Raw genomic sequence first — 23,346 nt, 5'->3', positions numbered from 1 at the left:
ATATTCTCATTTTGGGTTCATCATCTTTCTGAATTTGTGCACACTATCACAAAAATATTCAGCATCCCTAGCCCATCACCCTTTATTGTATGCGGTTATATCACCGTCATTTCTTGAGGTTTCTGGTAGATCTCTTCCTGTATACCTCACTCACATAGCCAACATTTCCTCCTTCTGATATTACAGTTCCACTTTCAAATTTACTCTGTCTCCCTAGTCAGTTAATCACCTTCAACGTTCCAACGTGAGAGTGAACTTTCATAAGATGGTTCTTGGAATGGAGATGTGACATCCAAGCAAAACCACTAGATGGGGAGACAGGACACTGGGATAATCTAGCCCAACTAACTGCTCAATAAATGAGTAACCAATGAGTATTGAATCCACCAGGTTTCTCAGCCACCAGCAATGTATTAATGTACAGGCAGGCAGAACAGGGAGCTGGCTCTTGTATGGACTCTATAAGATCAAACCAGCAAGGTCCAATGTAGGAGTATGAATATGCAAAAGAAGTGCCCGTGGAGCCTCACTGAAGAGTCTTGAAACACAGGACTAGCCAGATATCCCTCCGGGAAGGAGGGATATCTGGCTAGTTCTGTGTTTCGAGACTCTTCAATGAGGCTCCACAGGCACTTCTTTTGCATATTCATATTTCCCAGGGGGCAATGCACCTAGGATTTCACTGCATTGGGCGCTTTCACTAGCAGCCGGCAGTGTTATTGTTTGGCTGGTCTCCCTGAGATCAGCAATTTGTTTCTCTTATGGCTCTGCTGGGCATTGCTCCCACCTAGCAAGAATCCTGCTCCACACTGATGAGGGGCAACACCCCGAAACAGCTGTATGTGGATGGACACCTGGCCTTGGTTTTTCCCTTGTCATTACATTGACTTATAGGGCCACTTAATATGGTGGTTTTGGTGGTTTCCTTACGGGAGCTATCCCTTTGCTAGGTCCTTCCTGGAAGCATATCTGGCTAGTCCTGTATTTCAAGACTCTTCATTGAGGCTCCACGGGCTCTCCTTTTGCATATTCATGTTTCCCAGGGGGAAATGCACCAAGGATTTCACTGCATTGAGCGCTTTCACTAGCAGCTAGCAGTGTTATCGTTTGGTTGGTCTCCCTGAGGTCAGCCATCTGTTTCTCTCAATGTAGGAGTAGGAAGACTGGACAGTGCTTTGTACAGTAACTTGACCCATTGGGTTAAGTCTAAAAAATACAACCCCCTGCATCAAAACTGGATATTTCACACCAAAACATTCTTGTTCAAATTGCTCAGTAATTTCTAATAGTGTAGTACCCAGCATGAGATGGTGCGCTCCTGACATTAGGATAGGTACTTACCGTTGGTGTGTTCACAGCCTCCTCCTCTAGGAATGTGGTATCAGCCTGGCAGCTGGATTGAGGGTAAGAGAAGGGCTCCACCGCTGAGGTTTCTGGGAGAACTGGTGTCCTCATCATCCGTACATTTTGAGACAAGAGGTTCACCGGAGACACCACCGTACTGGTCTGTATAAACAAAGGTGGACACATTTAGTATTTTCAAGCAGTATTAATAACAATTAACAGGACATGACAAAAGGATGTATGAAAAAGCTATTGATAACTTTAAAATGGTACCATCACTTTAAATAACATAAAAAACACAGTTTGCAAGAAGATATACTAAATTTATTGTGATCGATTTAAAGCCACGCATTGTTTCCTACACGCATCATGTTGTCAAGAAGACAACATCCTACCAGCGGGATAGCGAAGGAGAAAGCTGAATAACAACAGAAGGTCAAAGGGCCGGTCAGAATTTTTGGAAGACAGACCAGACTTAAATAAACTGGTTATAACTTTCCTTATAACCCATAAGGCCCGAGCTTTACTATAAAGAATTACTAAATAATAAGAAATTATGTCTATTTTATAAGCACTTACACTTTTCTTTATGGCTAATACAGAAACAGTTAATAGTACCTTATTATTTCAGCCCAACAGGGTCCACATTTCTGTGTTGATCAGTTTATGTATAACTTTATAGTGCTTGGAGCTGTGTTCCAATTATGTTATTTCTATGCACAGCTTTAATGATGAAAGACTGCCTATCTATTGCTGCCACTAAGGGGCGCTCAGGAGTTTTTTGTATACTATTCTACCATTAAGTCTCATGTAGATGTTTTCTCCCTGAGTGGCGGCTGTATATAGACAAGCTTCTGTATAGTAGTTTCAAATCAACTGATATCAGAAAGTTATATAGATTTGTAATTTACTTCTATTGAAAAATCTCAAGTCTTCCCATGCTTATCAGCTGTTGTATGTCGTGCAGGAAATGTTTTATTTTCAGTCAGACACCGTGCTCTCTGCTAACATCTCTGGCCGAATCCCCATAGAAAACCTCTCCTGCTCTGGACAGTTCCTGTCTCAGCCAGAGATGTCAGCAGAGAGCACTGTGTCAGACTGAAAATAAAACATTTCCTGCATGACATACAGCAGCTAATAAGTATGGGAAGACTTGAGATTTTTTAATAGAAGTAAATGACAAATCTATATAACTTTCTGACACCAGTTGATTTGAAAGAAAAAGATTTTTGCTGAGCAACCCCTTTAACTCTCTGTCTAGGCAGAAGATATGGAGCTCTGAATCACAAAAACTCTGAGCACTTTAAACATGTAATAAAAAATAAATCTGGACTTATAAACAAGATGATTATAAAAGACTGCCACTTTGCAGCAATTTACTGTCTGCAAAACTTTTCTCATGAAATCATCTGTACGGCTAATTCAATAAAGTTAGTAAGGAGGAGGTATATGAGGACATATAGCCATAAGCTGTAACATATGACATGCCAAGTACATTCCATATGTTACAGAATATATCCAGACCCGTTCCATGCAACATTTGCTGGTAAACAGGAATAGCTTTGACTCATATAACTAAAGGTCAAGTATTCAAACTTATATTAAGTCAGTCATGCCATGATATTATCAGCTAAATGTGTGAAATTCTGCATCTGCCGTGCTAAATCAGCTATACATCCATTTATATCCCCTCATCTAACATGGTTAGGGTTTGTTTTTTTTAAAGAATTTTCTCTCAAAATTTACCAGTAAATTGAATGCACAGTATAAAGACCCTCATAATTGATTTGCAAAACCCAAAGTATCTAACAAGGACATAGTCAAAGTTACAAAGTCATAACCAGGAGAATATATATGTATATGTTTATATGTTAGGCCTCACTTGCATCATGTTTTAGGGTTGTGTTGCCGGACTACAGGTATTCTAATGTATACTATGAAGTGCCCATTGGAAATTAAAGGGGTACTCCAGCAAATTTACTTTTTCTTTTAAAGCAACTGGTGTCAAAAAGTTATAGAGATTTAAAATTTAATTCTATTTAAAAATTTTAAGTTCTCCAAGACTTCCAGTATGTCCTGCAGGAAGTGGTGTATTCTTTCCAGTCTGACACAGTGCTCTCTGCTGCCACCTCTGGCTGTGACGGGAACTGTCCAGAGCAGTAGCAAATCCCCATAGAAAACCTGCAGTGGACAGTCCCTAAAATGAATAGAGGTGGCAGTAAAGAGCACAGTGTCAGACTATAGACTACACAGTATTCAGCAGTGCATACAGAAGCTGATAAGTACTGAAAGACAAGTATTTTTTTAATTTACTGTAATTTTCTGTATAACTTTTGACACCACTTTATTTGAAAATATTTTTTTGTTCTCCAGTTTCCCTTTAACATAATAGAAAAAAAAATCTCCAATAAAAAAGAGGCAGGTAGTATGTATTGCATATTGTATAAAAGCTTCCACTTTCGTCAATGGTCATATTATTATATTAGTGAAAATACAGCACCAGCATGTAAATAAGCCAGCTCTGCGACAGGTCTGGTCTGTTGTTACTGTAGTCAGCTCCTCCGTACAGTATATCATTATGAGAAATACATAGCATTAAGCGCGACTACGAGACCAAACTCCTTTTGTAATGACAAAGGAGAAAAATTACAGACTTGTCAGCAGTTGTCCCATCATAAATAAGGCACAAATAATAGCCTAAGGCGTATTTACTCCATTGTATGTCGTCTAACACATTGCTCTACGCTATCAATGGTGTTCTGTGGAACAGAAGGTATTTTGTGACTATACATAAATACATAATTATTATTGCAAAAGATTTCCTGGCAGAGAGAAAAAAATGCAAAACAATTAGAATATTACGTCAATAAAGAGCGCTGGTTCCCCATAGAAGAGACAGCGCTATCTGACAATGACCTTCACCAAGGTCATAATGACTCTCCGCACCAAAACAGTGATAAGACCAAAATATTTCATGAATGGCTTAAGGAGCACAAAAGGGACAGCAGCTCCTACGTAACCCTATTGTTTGGAGACAGGACGGCAAGAACGAACTTGTTATGCAAATAGCTGAGTTTATCCTGGCGCTGGCAGTCACATGGCGTCCTGCAGCGACAGCTTGGGCTACTGCTTTCTCTCTGACAGCGATGATTTGTTCAGGATGCTATGCGAGCGGCGCCTTATCTGTTATATCTCAGTAATTATTGGTATTGACAGGGCATTAACTCCTGTTGGCATGGTTAATAGGCCGTGTAGTATTGCGGATGTGCCGGGAATGCGGGTTATTACCAAGTCATGCCTAATTTACACCCCAAAATATATAATAATAGTAAGCAACTTATTATAGAAACGCTTGTATAAACTTCAGTGAAGTCACCAAATTGGATTACATTGCAGGATGGGGAAATTCGGGAACACTAATCTGTAGGCTACAGGCCCAGGGAGATATCCCAATAGATAGACAAACATATGGCTTATTGTATACTATCAAGTTATATCCATCTGCCATCCACTCCCATTGTAAAAACATATATTCTGCATAGTATACATTCTTCAGCATAGTATTCAGTCTTTTATTGGACGTTGTTGTATTGGAAAGCAAAATCTATGGATACGCTAACCAGATATGTTTGGAATCTTTCTTGCCATGTATGCGGAACATGCACTGCAGTGTAAACATGGCATAACAATGCTATTCTGAAGGTGCACACAAAGCAGCTCTCCTCCGCAAGAAAGAGAACGTGCTCTACATTGGCATATAATTCCTTTATGGGTACGTTCACACTTACCGGATCCGCAGCTGATTTTCTGCTGCGGATCCACAGCAGATTTTATTTAAATAACTGAACACAGCATCAAATCTGCACCATCAAATCTGCTGCGGATCCTGTAGGTGTGAACGCACCCTAAGGGTGTGTTCACACGTACAGGGTCCACAGCAGATCTGCAGCAGATTTGATGCTGTGTCCAGTTATTTAGATCAAATCTGCTGCAGATCTGCAGCAGAAAATCTGCTATGATACGGTGTGTGTGAAGCTACCCTTAGGGTGCATTCACATGTACAGGATCCACAGCAGAGTTGACGGCCTAGAATTGATTTGCTTTGAATCTGCAGCTTCAAATCTGCGCTATCAAATCTGCAGCAGATCCTGTACGTGTGAACGCACCCTAAGGGTTGAACATTAATTTGAAGGGAAACTGCCTCCAGTAGGTGGCAGTGTAGTGCAAGCTCCATTATAGCTAGTTTGCATACTCTTTTTCCCATGGAGCATTGTATGGTTTATAAAACTCAAAGAGACACATCTCCTCTGACTAGTAACCAGTCAATGTAAGAAAATGTGGCATCACATGGAGCATAGGAGAACGGTGTTGGTAAATTGTCCAGCACATCTATATTGTACTGGGGCCAATGTGTGAGGCAGCGTCACTCATTAACTTTCACTGGTAATTAAAGAATAAAATAAATATGTTAACACTCTATAATTTGGTTGTATGAATGAATAAACTCTAAATAATAACAACCTGTGCTGTGATAATCACAGTACCATCATGCCTTGGCTAAGGGTCTGTTCACACCAAGTTTATGGGCTACATCTGAAGAATATACTTTTTTTCAAACAGCAAATTGACGGGGGTGCTGGGGAACAGAACCCATCCCATGTAATATATTGGTGGCCTAACCCAGGGGATAGTTTATAAGTATTTACAGGGTAACCATTTTAACATCAGGATAAAATTATATGACACTGTATTCTAGAAAGATCTGAATATTTCACTATTTAGTGCAACCCCCCCTCCACCCCAAAAAATTCTCTACAATTACATTTATCATCTAAGCACATGGATATATGATAAATGTGTGATCATTGGGGGTTTACACAGCTGGACCCTCACCATCACTAGAATGGGTGTCCAGTGTCCCATCTCCCTTTACACTCGCACTGTACGTGGTGAAGAGGAGTCTGAATGAATCTGCAGTCAGGTTCCATTAAAAATAACCACTGGTGCCACATTAACAATATGAATGGACTATTTAAGACAAGGCTATCTTTTGTTAACCACCCAACTATGCCAATGACATCATGGCAACGAACAAATTCCAAACAGGAGGGCATTTAAAGAGTCATTTACCTCACAGAAACCCCTTACTCAATGTTTTTCTTGACCGGAGGCATTAGCTCCACTTATGTTTACAATGGACAAGGAAACGTACATCCTGCCATCTGGTTCTTATAAGAAAACGACTGGTCTACGAGGGCTACACGTCTTTACGTCTCATGTCCCCGTCTGCCCTGGCTTCTTCTCACATAGCAGGTAGGGTGAGGTTGTACCCAACCTCGATCTTACATCATTCACCACATGTGATACGTTGGCCCACAGCCCAGAAAAAAAATATCAATGACCACACCTGGATCATCAGATCCAAGACCCATGAAGCTGCTTCCCGTGTGAGCCTGCAAAGATGTCAGGAAAACGTATCAGCGGTGCCGATATCAAACCAATTAGATCAACTGGCCATCCCGAGATGCTATACTGCGAAAACCATCCAAGGTCTTACACGGCTATAGCTCTGGAGAATATCAATGTGCAACGTGATGATGGCAATGTTATACCTTTCACCCCTGCATTGGCTATATCATCTGTCAGACCACATTACTTCATAATGCTCCATATAGCAGTGTGAATGGCCGAATGTATGACAGATATTTCCGCATTGTAGGTATCAGTATGCAGGTATTGGTGATGACATATACATTAGGTCATTCTCTCTGAAGAACACAAGCACAAGCACTGCATTCATCCACAGGAATGCACAGAAAGCACGCATTCTTCTCGGTGGTGTGGTATTCCGGCAGTACGGTGACACATCAGCGCCATTGTCAGCCTGTACAGAGTGCAGTCAATAATATGATAAATCTGTCACTCTCAGTTCTAATTATAATAGTTTCCATCACGCCCCACCCCTTAATAACAATGCACAGGATTGTTCCTTTAATATTACCATACAGGCAGACATTACATAACCAGAACAGGTATTAGCATTATTCCATCTCAAGTGAACAGGACAATAATAGCTACTATTTACCACAAATATCTGACCACAATGACTTCACACAGTATGAACGTCTTGCAGATCAGGAGCGCCGAGCCTTCTCTAAAACTGAGGTTGACGTTTTGTGTAAGGGAGGTATAATGTACAAGGAAATGCATAACAATTAAAAAGATGACTGATATAAAATAATACATATACATGAAGAGCTGCCTGCCGTTTTTTTTTTTTATTGGTCCTCATAGTTTACAAGGTAAGCACTGCACTGGGTGGGGTTACAGAGTGAGTGACAGCATTGCTTTCTGCTTCTTTCAGGTTAGCCTGTAAAATGTCAGTGACACAGATATCTAAACCTAGCACCATGAAAAAACACAACATACAATTTTTCTGTGAACAGGCTTAGAAACCAAGTTTGGATGCCAGAAAACATTCATTTACATCATGTAAATTGGGGCCAATCCCCATGGCGGTGCATCGCATCTCAGACATAATTTTACAGAAGCCCCTATGAAAGGACATGAAGCAACTCTTCTGCTTTCTGTCTTTTGTACCACTTTTCAGAAACTCCACAAACATGTTTTTTTTTGCCCTTTAAGCTATATTCACACAAGTGAAATAAAAGCAAAATATGGCTGAATTATTAGTATAATAATGCGCTCCATTGAAGTCAAAGGGAAATTGGCCGGCAGTGCACACAACGTATAAAATAATGGACGTGCTCATTATTTACCACCTGCTTTTACAAAATATGGCTGTTATGTGTTTTTTTTTCCACTTGAAATGACGTAGTAAGCTTTTATTTTATTGTGTGTGAACATAGCCTAATACTAGTTTGCAGCAAATCAGTCAACCACCCCAAAGCACAGAAACATTGTTACCTTGGCAACTGTTTGCTCTGCAACAGTACTTGGTCGCCGTTGTCGTGCGTCGATTCTGGCCTCCACGGGGAAGCTACTTCTGTGAGATTTTAGTCTCTCCACCAGGAGGTAATATATGGCAGCAAAGTGATTGTAACTTCGGTCCTGTAAAGACTGCAAGTAAACATGCAATAATTTTAGGGGCTGAACTTTAAGTTTCATTCCACTAGTTGTTACGTATATGACAGCGCCAAGAAGAGACCTGTTGTGGTTTATTTAGAAGCTCATCAGTGCACATTTAGTAGCATTGACCTGCTAAGATGGATGGACAATTACTAAAGTGCATCTCCACTAGGCTCCAAAAGCCCCAGAACTGCCTAATTACTGTACGTTGGACTTGTCACTCTTCTTTCCTTTTTACTTCCCTAGTAGTAGACTCCTACCCAATACTTGCATTAAAGGTAGAGGCTGCTGTAATTACAGGACTTCGTAAACTAACATGTTGCATCTATAGACATAAAATCAACTTTAATCCCTGTTTGGGTAAGATAAAGTACTCAAGTAATTGATCACTTTTCATTTGCCATCATACTGAAATAAACGGACTGTGAAACCTACAAGTGAATGCACCAACCAAACAGCATAGAACACTATTTTTATTTTATTTCTAGATTAGAAATGTAAATTTACACACTAAAGTCCTAGGAGTCTTTTAAATGGATCATATGAGGCACACTCTGAGGTTTCTGAGTATACCAGCTAAGCCTTGCCATAAAGGGAATCGGTCAGCTGTATACAATGCTCAGAGCTGCATATATGGGCAGAGAAATGACAAATGATACCTTTCTCTTACCTGGTGGCTGTTTGCAAAAGGTATAAAATCAGAGGCTGGGCTGAACTGAAGGATGCATGCTTACTCCCTCCCCCACCAATCCCTGCACTGCATGATTGGTATACAGGGTTTAGCTTCCAGCACTGCGCCTTGTACACGAATCATGCAAGGCAGGGAGAAGTGGAAAGAGGCATGCTGTAGCATGGCCTTAAAGACTTAAGCTTAGAAGGAAAACATGATTTCTTCACATAAACATACTGGCCATGATACAAAGCTGACAGATCCCCTTTAAGGTGCCCAGTGCCCGTATAGCTTTAACAGCTGTTGGCAGAACTTTAATTTGGCTGACAGCTCTCTCCTATTCACATGAACATTTAGCTAGGCCAAACATGCATGAGTTGTGAATGAGGAGAGGGAATGCTATGCTGCTTCCAAATAGCTCTGGTGGTGGTATATCTCCTAGAAAACAACATGTCTGACTCTTGTTTCCCCCAACATCATCTTTAACTGGAGAGTTATGAAGCCCGATACATATTAGAGAGTCGTCTAGTCTTGCTGAATTGGCCAACTTTTTTTTATTAAAGTGTATGGGGGCCTTTAAAAGACAACAAAGCCATTCCCTAAAAATAGTCTACACAAAACGAAGAGCATGATAAGGGCCTAAAAGCAATTGTCAGAAGACCAACAGTCCCTATGGGACTGTGTGCAGTCATCCTCCAAACATACGGAGAAATCTGTAGAGACTAGAGTTTACTAGGTAAGAAAACCAAAATGACCAGAAATAATATTATGTATATCAGCTGGCCAAACTAGATTTTAGAATAATTGAGTGGAAGGAGTACGTTATGTATGGATATCCCCATTAATTTATGTATTATTAAGTAATTTTGTACAGACAAATTGACATTATTTTTAACTTAAAATAAAATATAATTTTTTACGTGACCATTCTAAGTCTAGCCACAGAATTCAATGATCGCACTTCTGTACCTCGATGGTCTTTTGCTGGTCTATCCCCAAGCTGTGCATGAGCCTTAGGACTTGTTCATTGTGTTCCCCAATAGAAGCTTCCTTCTCATGAGTCTGTGCATAGAGGACAGGGCGGTTCACGGGAACCTCCGTCATCATCCACTTGTGCTCCTTGATTTGAGCAATTGAAAGACGTTTTGAAGGTTCTAGCACCAACATCCTTCTAATCAAGTGCTCACATTCTAGAGAGAAAAAAAAAGACGAAAAACATTTAGGTTAACATCATATGGGAAAACGTGTACATGCTCAAGTCTGCGTGAACGTTCCCTGGATTCCCACATATCAAACTATGAGATAAATAAATGCTGCTTCTATTACCGTGAGTATAGATATAGGGGTGTAGCGGTGACAACCACATCTGTGCCCTGGTTGCCCAATACTCCCTCTGCCACATATGGCGGGCACTAGTATTATAGATGGCACATGGTTGGGGGGGGGGGGTGCTGTTTGAATTGAGGCCTCAGACCTTCATATTACACCTCTGGGAGCAACAGACCTGTGCTGTGGTCCACAAATGTCCATTAGATGACACAACTATAAATTTTGTGTTTTGCTGTGGTAGACAGATGCTTTATATGGGTCTGCTCTGTCAATTACTAACAGATTATAAATGATATTCATGTAATGCTTGTACTTCTACATTCAGTTCCTAACCTTGGAGTAGATATCAGACAGCATGACAGACAGGCTACATGTTACTACATGAGAATAAGGGTTAAATGTGAGATAGTGCGCCTCCGGGGATCACAGTTTAATGAATCTCCATACGTCACAGCTTTAGCCTGAGGTCTTTGTTTCCACCACAAAGAATCTGGAGAAAGATTATGGCTTTGTTTCCATTATTAATCCTGTCAGTCTTTACTTGTAAACATTCGGACAGGAAGGAGGGAAAGTGGATAGGGATAAGAATGACCTAGAAGCAGTTCTGTCTGTCATATACTATGACGAGGGAGACTGTGGTAAGATCGCAGACGCATACGAAAATAAAGTCACGTACTCTACTGAACGCAGAAAAAATAAACTTTTCCAAAATCTTTCCCGAAATTCTACAGGAAATAATGGTAATGATGAAAGCCACCAAACCACAAGAGTCTGACGTGCAGATGTAGCAGAGCTCAGAAGGCTCGCCTTAGGTCCAATGACAGACGATGGATAAGACATTTGGTTACACCTATAGGAATCCCAGTAAACACTTTTTTATTACTTTCAATGAGTTTACCATTATGGCTTTGTTATTGGTGCACCTGCTTTTTAGGATGTTAAACTATGTTCACATTAGGTTCAGTTCCACCGTGTTTCTAGTATCTCTGGAAGCCAGCACAGTATAACACTTGAAACCTGTATATCCCTGACAGACCACATTATAATAGTCAATGGAATCCTCAGGATAAGCTATCAATATTAGATGGGGGTCAGAGCCACTGATCTAATATTGATGGCCTTATCTCAAGGATCCTTTAACCTAAGACAGTAGATACCTACCATCTGGGGGCTATAACACCCTCAGTCCCATTAGTATTTACGGTTGGGTAGAAAACCACAATAGGGTAGGTGTAAAAATACAAGCCTTTCTTTAATGGATGGGGCATGGGCTGAAGCCATACATGCTAGGATTGTTGGCATATCTCACAGAATTCTATCTTATTATTAATACATGATGATGCTGATTAATATTCTCTACAGGAATCTTAGATGGTGCTATGACCTTTTTCAAGATCCAACTGGGTACAATCTGCTTTTCCCAAAATGTCCCCCATTGTATTATTCTATTCTATAAGGAACATATATCCCACCCAGATAAGAGAATGTCTGGACTACTAAAGATCCCCATAGACCTTAGACTTTAGTCTGCTGTACCCGCTGCTCTAAGGTGTATCTAGCTCTCCTAAGCAACCACCAACAAATGACGTCAGTGGTGATAGGGGTCTGGTGTGATGAAAAATCATCACCCAACCCCTTTGTTCATAGAGGGATAAGCCGCAATGAGAGCTCTCTACCCCTCCACTCCCTATAGAGAATATAGGAACGCTCAACCATTTATAGGGAGAATGGGCTGCTTAACACTCCTCATAGAGAATACAGGAACATTTCTGTGTATGGGGAAAATGGGAATTGGGCCACCTTAAGACACACTAGCAGAGCTACACTAAAAAAGCCTAATGTTACATAGATTTGGTCAATGAACTAGTGATATAGCCATTTCTCCAATGTGTCCCAGGAGCCATTTTGCAACATGACAATACCAGGCCGCATGTTGTTCGTAATACTGTGAGCACCCTGTGTGGCCTACCATGGCCAGCAGTCTCTCCAGACTTGTCTCCCATTGAGCACATTATAGACATCATTGGTCAGCATTTTCAGAGGGAGCTGAAAGCAGTGGACCATAATGATTTGTTTGCTTAATCGCTGGATCATCTGGGCAGCCCATAAAAGATAGCGGTGGTCTGCTGCCGCCGCTCCTATTCCACAAAGCGACAGCAGCAGATCGCTGCTATCATGATCCATGATTTGTTGAAAGACAACGATCAGCTGACATCGTGCATGTCGGCTGATTGTTGTCTTCAATTACACAAAGTGATTATTGGCTGTATCGGCCATATGGCCAATAATCGCTTTGTGTAATAGAACCTTAAGGGCATTCGACATGGCAAAACATTCCTCCGACAGCTATAACCTCATCATCATTTACATGTCTATCAATCCTGTGATTTTCCCTTCTTGGTACTTCAATATCAATGTTGAGGAGAGTACATACATACATACACTCACCGGCCACTTTATTAGGTACACCATGCTAGTAACGGGTTGGACCCCCTTTTGCCTTCAGAACTGCCTCAATTCTTGGTGGCATAGATACAACAAGGTGCTGGAAGCATTCCTCAGAGATTTTGGTCCATATTGACATGATGGCACCACACAGTTGCCGCAGATTTGTCGGCTGCACATCCATGATGCAAATCTCCCGTTCCACCACATCCCAAAGATGCTCTATTGGATTGAGATCTGGTGACTGTGGAGGCCATTTGAGTACAGTGAACTCATTGTCATGTTCAAGAAACCAGTCTGAGATGATTCTAGCTTTATGACATGGCGCATTATCCTGCTGAAAGTAGCCATCAGATGTTGGGTACATTGAGGTCATAAAGGGATGGACATGGTCAGCAACAATACTCAGGTAGGCTGTGGCGTTGCAACGATGCTCAATTAGTACCAAGGGGCCCAAAGAGTGCCAAGAAAATATTCCCCACACCATGACACCACCACCACCAGCCTGAACCGTTGATACAAGGCAGGATGGATCCATGCTTTCATGTTGTTGACGCCAAATTCTGACCCTACCATCCGAATGTCGCAGCAGAAATCGAGACTCATCAGACCAGGCAATGTTTTTCCAATCTTCTACTGTCCAATTTCGATGAGCTTGTGCAAATTGTTGCCTCAGTTTCCTGTTCTTAGCTGAAAGGAGTGGCACCCGGTGTGGTCTTCTGCTGCTGTAGCCCATCTGCCTCAAAGTTGGACGTACTGTGCGTTCAGAGATGCTCTTCTGCCTACCTTGGTTGTAACGGTTGGCTATTTGAGTCACTGTTGCCTTTCTATCAGCTCGAACCAGTCTGCCCATTCTCCTCTGACCTCTGGCAGCAACAAGGCATTTCCGCCCCCAGAACTGCCGCTCACTGGATGTTTTTTTCTTTTTCGGACCATTCTCTGTAAACCCTAGAGATGGTTGTGCGTGAAAATCCCAGTAGATCAGCAGTTTCTGAAATACTCAGACCAGCCCTTCTGGCACCAACAACCATGCCACGTTCAAAGGCACTCAAATCACCTTTCTTCCCCATACTGATGCTCGATTTGAACTGCAGGAGATTGTCTTGACCATGTCTACATGCCTAAATGCACTGAGTTGCCGCCATGTGATTGGCTGATTAGAAATTAAGTGGTAACGTGCAGTTGGACAGGTGTACCTAATAAAGTGGCAGGTGAGTGTACATACATACATCAAATCCCTGATTGTTCACCATAGAAAGTCAGGCTCCTAAGTCAGGATATCATTGTGATTCCGCCAGCATTATTACACACAATCCCAGGAGGGAGATTTTGATTGCAAACATAAAGTTAATTAAATGACGTTCAGAAACAAAACACCAAAGTAAAGATGCTTTGTAAATTGATAGAAACATATGAACACACGACTGGATCGATGCGGCAGTGTTTTAATTGTCAAGATACATTTCATCTACAGCAACGTCAAGCAGATGAGCCCAGACGGTGGTGCCTGAAAGGTTTGTCCGCCCGGGAATGTGCTGCTTAAGAGAGGATGTGGAGGAGGGAAATCCCTAGTGCTCATCCAGTTACTAAGATCACAAGGGCACAGCATTGTGGGAAATGCTACAGAAAGCTATAGGTATGCTTGTTAGTCCACAATGAAGAAGGAATTGAAGAAGAAGTATGTTTCTATATACCTACTACACAAATCTCTAAGGGTATGGCTACATGTAGACACAATACAGTGCATCTTGACTTTACCATTAAAGTCAATGGATACTGTCTACTATACATCTGTAGCATACCTGACACTAAAATGGACATGCTGCAGATAGAAAAAACACACGGCCAGTCAATGTTCATGTGAATATTTTCCAGTGTGTAGATGAGACTTCTCTGTCACTGTAAATATTGCATATACCCTGCATATGGCCCTTCCTTAAAAGCCTATTAGCAGGTTAAGGCCAGGGAACCTGCTAATATGAGCCAGCCGCTCTTTACCTCAGGATTCCCGGGCTGTACTTCTTATTGCTGTGGGGTCTGGTATAATGGAGTTTTCTAATAATTCCCGATAATTCCCCATCCGCATAACAAGCGGCCTACCTATGCATATATGAATATGTATAGTGGGCGGGCCAGGAGGGGGCAGGCTAGGCGGGATGAGCGGGTGCTCGGATGCATTGGGGAATGCCCCAAATGCTCTGAACCCGCTAATTATCATATCAGGAATTATCAGAATACGCCAGTATACCGCAACCCCAGAGCAATAAGAAGTACAGCCCGGGAATCCCGGGGTATAGATCGGATGGCTCATGTCAGCAGGTTAACTGGTCCGAACCTGCTGATAGTGCCGCTTTGAAGAGGATGTACCATCAGGTACATCCTCTTTAATCTGACCCAGGGATAGAACAGTGCCGTCACGGGGAAGACTGTTCTATCCACGGATCCCATGCCGGAGCTGAAGCACAGGAGGCCGGCTGGCCTTCCCCCAGTGGGAGGGAATTCCCTCCCCTCTATGATGCGGCTTCATAAGAATCAATGGAGCCGCATCATAGAGGGGCGGGGGATTCCACCCACCGGGGGCGGGCCGGCCTGCTCCTGTGCTTCAGCTCCGGCCCAGGACCTGTGGATAGAACGGCGGCGTACACGGGAATCGGGCCGCGGTTCAAAAAATGGACCGTGGTAACGGCTTCCCCGTGACGTCGCCGATCTATCCCTGTGTCAGATTAAAAAGGATGTACCTGATGGTACATCCTCTTTAAGGCTGCATTCACACGTTCCGTGAAGTTGTCCGTGCACACGGACAAATGTATTGCCCATTGCTTTGTACTAGGCTGTTCACATGTTCGGTGTTTTCACGGATCTCCAATCTGTTCAGTTTAAAAATAGGACATGTCATAACCAGTAACGGAAGCACTGCATGGATTCCCCATAGAAATCAATGAGATTTTTTTGTTTTTCAAACATGTACACGGATGTGACATCTGTGTTCATCCATGAAAAACACGGATGTGATATAATCAATAATTTATCAATAATCAATCAGTAATATAAAATGCTTTAAACAGATCCTTGAAAACAGCGGACACGGATGCAAAACAGATGTCACCATAGATTGTTTTGCATGGATCACGGAGGTAGCTAGCCGACTATATTCCTGGACCAGGAAAAACACTGAACGTGTGAATGCCGCCTAACCCTTATAGAACACACTAGTATTTGGAGTGTGGTGGCACATTAGGTCCAGCTGACTGGGGAACTTGACTCCACAATGTCGGGGCCCAGTAAGTTCTTTTCTATAATCCTCTACAACTACAATCTATGCAGGTGTGAGATCCTGACAAAGATGTGACTGATCATCTTAATTTGCAGTAGTTAAGAAGAAGAACAAACATGGAGTCACCTGACACTTCCACCCTGTGTATTCTCCGACACCTGAGTTTTCTCATCCCACGTCTTAGTTCCCGGCAGCCGCCTTCTTATTATGAAGCATATGAAGATCTTGTCTGCCTCGTAATTATATTGGGCTAGACAAACACTGCTGAATCAAGGCTTTAGACAGACACCACGTGTTCTCAACCTCACATTACAGGTTACTGAGGGCAGTGGAGACTACTTATAAGCATCTTCCCAGCAAGGTGTGGTTTTATTTCTGAGAGACCTGTCTCTAAGGACCTTAATCTACACATAAGAGAAAGAAGAGGGCAAAGAAAAAAAAAAGAAAAACTACAAATCTCTTTATTGTCTATGAAAACAGCAACGCAAAGCATCTTCATGTGTCATATACTGAGGTTTGTGTGTTACATAACCTAAATGTCGCTTACATTTCCGCTGGACACACTTGTCAAAATGGAACACCCAAGCTTCTCATAGTGCCGAGGTAGGGAACCCTGGCTCTCCAGCTGTTGCAAAACTACAATTTTCATCATGCCTGGACCTGTCTAGGCACGATGGGAGTTGTTGTTTTGCAACAGCTGTAGAGCCAAGTTTCCCTACCCTAGCGTATAGTATTGTATGCATTACATACATGACATGCCATACACGTGCCATTACATTGCTGGTGTTGGTAAAATTACTCCTTTTGTCCAGACAACACACACCTAACCATTCAGTGTTCTCAGCCATTTGCGTCTAATTGACAATGGGAGCAGGAATCATATCACCGGAACAGGGATCCTCTTATGGGATGTGGCGCAGGTACGGAGGTGGGTGAGACATATTATTACAGGAGTAACAGAGCACTTATATTATTACATTACATAATCGTATCAACAACAACAACCGCTGTCTTCATGGTATGAATCACCGTAGTTTGAGCGTACATTATTCATGAAAGGCAAACTGTACCTTCAGACATGAAATATGGAATTCGGAATCTTCCCTCCAGCACTCGCTGTCTCAGGATGGGGAGCGTAGGGCCGTCGAATGGTAAAGCACCGCACACCAGGACATAGAGCACCACACCCATACTCTGCAAGAGAAGAGTCACCGTAGACATCAGTATAGTCATGGCTCTTCGAGAAGAAATCTTACCATTGTTGTTATCTCTATGTTATTACTCTGTGTCTGAGTTGGGCCTTGCGTCGCAGATTCACTCAAAACTGTTCGCGGTTACATAACTTTTTGGATTTTACCAAGATCACTGAGCTCAGTATGTGGCAAAGTTGAATTAGTAACTTAATCCAAGGTGGTATAATGCAGCAGTGTGAACCCAGCATTAGCACAATTTGAAGGGATAGTTAGGATGTTAACAAATGGGTTGTGTCTTTATATTGTGTGGGAATTGCATTATTATTTTCTTTTTGAAAAATAAATTATAACAAAGTAACTTATTTAAGGCCCATTCACATCATATTAATGGTCACCACCATCAGAATACCATTAAAAGGGGATTTGAATTGAAGTCTACTATGATTACAGTAGCTGTAGGTCTGTATAGGTTTAATGTATAGCATATAAAAGTGGATGCTACAAATAAAATAAATGCTGAAATAAAGCGGACTAAAAGAGTAGACTATGTTTAGACTACTGAAGCCCCTAGCTACGTCATATGTTTGCATGGTATCCTGATGTATACTTGCAGCGTGCATTACCATGATGTGAATGTGGCCTTTTATATATTGTTGCACCTTCTTAGAGTTTTAAGCTATGTTCCCACAATGTAAAAATAAGGACAAATAACGGCCGCTATTAATGATCACGAAACGGGATCACGGAACGGCCGGTCTGATACGTTGTGTGAACATAGCCTTATACTGTACAGGTATGGATACATTACAGGGTTTTTTGGGGACTATATATATCATTTGTTTTAAAGTCTAATACTCTGCTGAAATAAAAAAAAAAAAACACTCACCTTCCTCGATTCCTATTGCCAATGCAACTTTGTGGTGTTCTCTGCTTTTCCCTGCTTTCTATGATGTATATTTTGTTTAGATTTTTTTTCTTCATCATTTTTGCAGCAACTGTACTAAAATTATCCTCAGGAAACTTCTTTAAAGCTCTATTTATATCCTGTTTTCATGGTACATAATTGGTATATGTTAGGTCACCTGCAAAAGGGTTTATCCAGGATTACAAAAAACATGGTCGCTTTCTTTCAGAAACAGCACGAGTCTTGTCTCCAGTTTGGATGTAGGTTTTGCAACTCGATTCCATTGAAGTGAATGGAGCTTCAAAGGAGAAGTCCGGCCGGCTAACTTCTCACAGGTGGCAAGGGCAGGAAAAGAGAGTAACAGTGAAGCATGGTTTACCTCTGTGTCATGCGACAAGCCCAGGACCTCCGCAGGAGGCCCGTGTTGTGATGACTTCACGACTTGGAGGAAAATGCCTGTCCTGGCTGATGGACAGCCCACTTAGCCAATCAATGACCGGAGTGGCGTCCCACCCCAGTGACTAACTGACTATGCGGCCAGTCCATCGGCTGGGTCGTGACGTCTGCAGTGCTGGAGAGTACTTTCCCCCATGCCCCTGTCTTTTTAAATAGAAAACCCTGGAGGCCGGACTTCTCCTTTAACTGCAAATCAACACCCAAACTGAAGACAAGAGTTGGGCTGTTTTTAAAAGAAAGTAGACATATTTTTTCTAATATCGGATAACCCCTTTAATAGACTAAACCCAGTCCCAAAATATACTTCTACCATGAGCCATTGTCTTTTACCACTGCAAAACGTGATATGAATGGGCCCTACGTTTTTGATAAATATTTACATGCTAGATATCCTTCATGGGGTACGGTATAGTTTTATAGCCTTGTAGCTATCCATGGAGAGTATTTCTAACAAGTCCATACAACATATAACAACACACACACACATATATAGTACCCATATATCCAGCTGAGGTCCCTCATATTGCTGTCCCTCAAACACTTCCGGGGCTGCATACGGTGGGCTACCACACCATGTGGCTAGGGGTTCTCCAGTCTTGTAGAAGTTGCCAAAACCAAAGTCTGTAAGGATATAAAAGAAAAACAAGACTATCACAACTGCAAAGAAATATCCTTATTACTCTACAAGAATAAATTATTGACAGATAAATTATTTTTGCAATGCTCTGTAAGCTAAATAGCCTAGACTGATAAGCTGTATCACATTATTCCTAATAATTGTGTAGGGTCTGGTGTATCTAGCTTACAGATCGCTGCCATCTGTAAGCAGAACTAAGTCTAGGTGGTTTTCTGTTTATGAATGAAGAGCGCTCCCATTCACTGACAATACCTTGAACTTGCAGAATATTACAAAGTTAGATGTTTTAATGTATAGTTATTTATGTTAAACCCGGTTAAGTACTGTAAAGGTCAGCCAATGTACACAGAAGGGTCTTCTAATCAAATGACAAGTCCTATGGCGTAATCATATTAGCCTTCAATACAATAGACGTTATGTCTGGACATCTGCCCTTAGGGCTACATTGTTGTACTGTAACAGGCAAATATGAAAGGAACATTTACTAAGAGCTGGAGCCTGCCTTTACAAAAAACAGATGGATAATTCAGCTTTGCCCTAATACAGACAACATAACATTGTGCATGGGAACCAGTGATGTCATTGTTGCCTAATAAACCTAGAATAGTGATCGTATCGCTATAGTCATGGGAGTCAGTCAGGCCTGGAATAATGTAGATGTCTCTAGCTTCACACTGGCGACCTGACCCGACTACAGGTTCAATGACCCAAACTGACTGCAGCATAGATCTCTATACAGGGGTAAAGACCCACAAAATGCACCTTGAATGGTCCACAACGGATGGGTTTTACCTGTGGATTTGGGCAAACAACAGATTACTGGGCCTGGGAAATGGATGAGATGTTCTACGATACAGATTGACCATGCTTTACCAACAGCTACCCATCCAAAGCCCTCCACAAGCATGCATGCTCAGACTGGTTATATGCATGATTATTTTAGTGGTGAGCAATTTATGTTGTGTGGAATTAAAGGGGTTATCCAGCGCTTCAAAAACATGCCCACTTTCTTCCAGTGACAGCACCACTCGTGTCTCCAGTTTGGGTGGGGTTTGCCAATTAGTTCAATTGAAGTGAATGGAGCTTGATTGCAAACCACACCTGAACTGGAGACAAGAGTCGTATTGTCTCTGGAAGCAAGTGGCCATGTTTTTGTAGCACTGGATAACCCCTTTAAAGGATTATTAGAACACAGCGCCACACCTGTCCTCAGGATTGGGCATGCTGAAATACAATATGGTCCATACTACTTTCAGGCAGAATCCACTTTGACGTATATATTCCACCTCTAGTTCTACCTGGAATCAGACTTCCGTGGATTTCAATAGAATTATGTTCCCGCATGGTGATTACCCATTGAAGTGCACAGGACTTTGTATTTCCACCCAAATCTGCAACATTTCGAGTCTGTTTCCATGTCCCTTCTGCTTCATTTCGGCATCAATTTCTAAACAAGTTTTCCTTGTGGCCTATGGGTATTCTTACGCTTACACCAGGTCCCATGGCTAAATTTGCGGTTAACAGATAACTGTGGGCTACACTGGGCATAACCACTGCTCCAAGTGCCAAGTCCAGGTGTTGGCCAGCATATATCTGTATTGCAAACACTAGCCATGGCCACCTAGCGCTACGTATAAGAGCACCCTAGCGATTAGTCGACAAACAAGCAAATGTCCAACCCCGTAAATTATAATTTGTCTGCAGCGCATCTCCCAGGGGACATAGGGGATGAGCTGCCAACAAGGATGGAAATAAACAACCACATAAATGATCAAGTGCTTGTTCGGGCAGCCGTCCACTCCCGATAATTTATAGATGTACGGCTTGTATAGAGTCGATCAGCTGTCTGCCATGTAAAAGGCAGCTTAATCTGGCTCTAATCTAATGTGTGTGATGAGATCAATACAGACTTGTATCTCATGTTAGAGTGGTAATTCATGTTCATCCGGCAATACTACATCCAATTTACTACAGTAATGTGAAATCTAATGGTGGCGGATAACACTACGCTGATGTCTTCTGAATTATTTTATCTTACTGTCCGTATAAGTTAGTCATGGACTGTAGGACTGCACGAATACAACGACAATCTACATGTACTTGTTATATATCTGTTCAATAGCAATTGTATGGTAAAAGTAATCACCGGACAGGGGTGAACCGGGGACCTGCGGCAACTGAAAAAGCAGCTGTGTTACTGTGGACTGATGGGGGTGCTGACTGAACCATATCAACATTGTTGGCTTGCTCACAGACATGTGAATGCCATGTGGCCTGCGAGCAAACAGAAGAGACGCCCTGATGAAGTGTGCGGTCAGGATCCCTCTACTTCTGTGGAGCTGTCGCACGCTAATCTACAGCAGAGGCTTTGTGATGGACAGACTGACAGAAATGTGTCTCCCCCTCCCCGCACACTGAGCCGTCTCATTTCTAGGGGCAGAATACTGACCCAGTCAACCTCCCTCTATTACTCAGGTTACATAAGAAGAATCTGTAATTACTGGGATGGGGAATACAAGCTACACAGAGAACAGAGTGTTCCCGAACTTGGGCAGGAACGTCACTGCTCGGACCAATCCCGCACACTGTAAACACTTTACCTGAGGGGTCAGGGGGACAATATTCTGGGCCATTTGGGAGGCTCTGTATTATTCATAGAAATACAATGCAGGGCATTATATCTCTCCACCTATCATCCAGCACTCAGACGTCGCTCCAGAATGAGCACAGTGACTACTTTGTTGACAGAGAAAACATCACTGGGAGTAAAAACACTGCAAAACTATACTTAAGGTTAGGGTAATTTATTAGAATAAATGTTAATACTACAATTGCTGGAGGATAACAAACACATGCCCCATCTATATAAGATTATTCTTACATATAATAAATAGGCATAAAAGCAAGTATATAATATCATTAAACCGTGCAAAACCTTATGCAGCACACGCAGGAATCATCACATTGAAGGTTCAGGGTTAGCTGCAGAATATCATGGTATAAAGCTGGAGAAGCTGAGCAGATTGATATATTATATATACATATACAGACATACTGAACTAACAGGGACACCTTAAATGAATAAGTAAGGCTAGATTCACACTGCGTTTTTGCAATCCTTTTTTTCATCCGTTGAGGAAAGTGCCCTGGTTAACCTGCCATCTAGTTACTGTGACATCATAAACTCTAGAGCTCCTAAGGGGCCCTCTATTCCATCTGCAATCTCACCATGGGTACGACTAAAACGAGAACCCAGAAAAATCCACTCTTTTAGTCAGAAAAACTGCAGCTCACTATATGGTTTACGGCAGATTTCAACTTGAACTTTCCTTCTAAAACATATGGCGAGACATCATGTAGCCGAATAATCTTGACGTCGCTTTTCAAGCCTTTTATCTTGCTATAAAAACATTAGGACGCACATTGTCGTATGCACTCTAATAAACTGCAATGTGGCCTATGTCGGCTTTATGAATGCTGATGTGTGCCATGCTAGCCACGATGTCAGCGTCATTGGCACCAAGCTCTGCGTGAGGTAGGTGAGCTGTTTACATTAGGCTGCTGACCTGCCAGCAGTCACAAGATTAACCATAGGCCATGCGGTTAGCAGCCTCACATGAATGTAGCTGTAACCGCTCCAAGTCATTACATCAGACGTGGAGGTCAGCCCAGGAACACAGGCAGAAAGCTATAGAACGAGCAAGCATACCACGTCTATAGGCACATGACAAACACCTAATGAAAAACATCACATAATAAAAAGGAATAAAATATCTCCAAAGAAACTACAGTATATAACCGTATGTGCAGCAGTCACAATACTGTATAATTTACATTACAGCTTCCTGCTCTGCTCTATGTTCTACAACAAGCATCCATCTTGCTTTGAGAAAGAGCACTTACCAGCTCTACAAGCGTATATATATATATATATATATATATATATATATATATATATATATATATAATATAATAAAGCTCACACCATTACCACCGCCATTCGAA

At 41.9% G+C, this 23,346-nt stretch overlaps 1 protein-coding gene across 1 annotated transcript in view; it reads right to left on the bottom strand.

Moving 5' to 3' along the window:
• The window catches only part of SIK2 (salt inducible kinase 2), a 124,923-nt gene that overhangs the window by 13,223 nt on the left and 88,354 nt on the right, over positions 1–23,346 (bottom strand). Inside the window, exons 5-9 of the mRNA XM_069946971.1 lie at positions 19,201–19,325; positions 17,222–17,345; positions 10,073–10,293; positions 8,272–8,424; positions 1,342–1,506 (exon numbers count right to left, since the gene is read on the bottom strand). Coding sequence (XP_069803072.1) covers positions 1,342–1,506; positions 8,272–8,424; positions 10,073–10,293; positions 17,222–17,345; positions 19,201–19,325 — 788 coding nt within the window. The remainder of the gene's footprint in view (positions 1–1,341; positions 1,507–8,271; positions 8,425–10,072; positions 10,294–17,221; positions 17,346–19,200; positions 19,326–23,346) is intronic.

This window comes from Dendropsophus ebraccatus, chromosome 12, assembly GCF_027789765.1.
Source record: "Dendropsophus ebraccatus isolate aDenEbr1 chromosome 12, aDenEbr1.pat, whole genome shotgun sequence".
In the NCBI taxonomy this organism is placed as follows: domain Eukaryota; kingdom Metazoa; phylum Chordata; class Amphibia; order Anura; family Hylidae; genus Dendropsophus; species Dendropsophus ebraccatus.
Note: the sequence above shows the minus strand (reverse complement) of the source record. Positions and strands in the feature narration are given on the sequence as shown.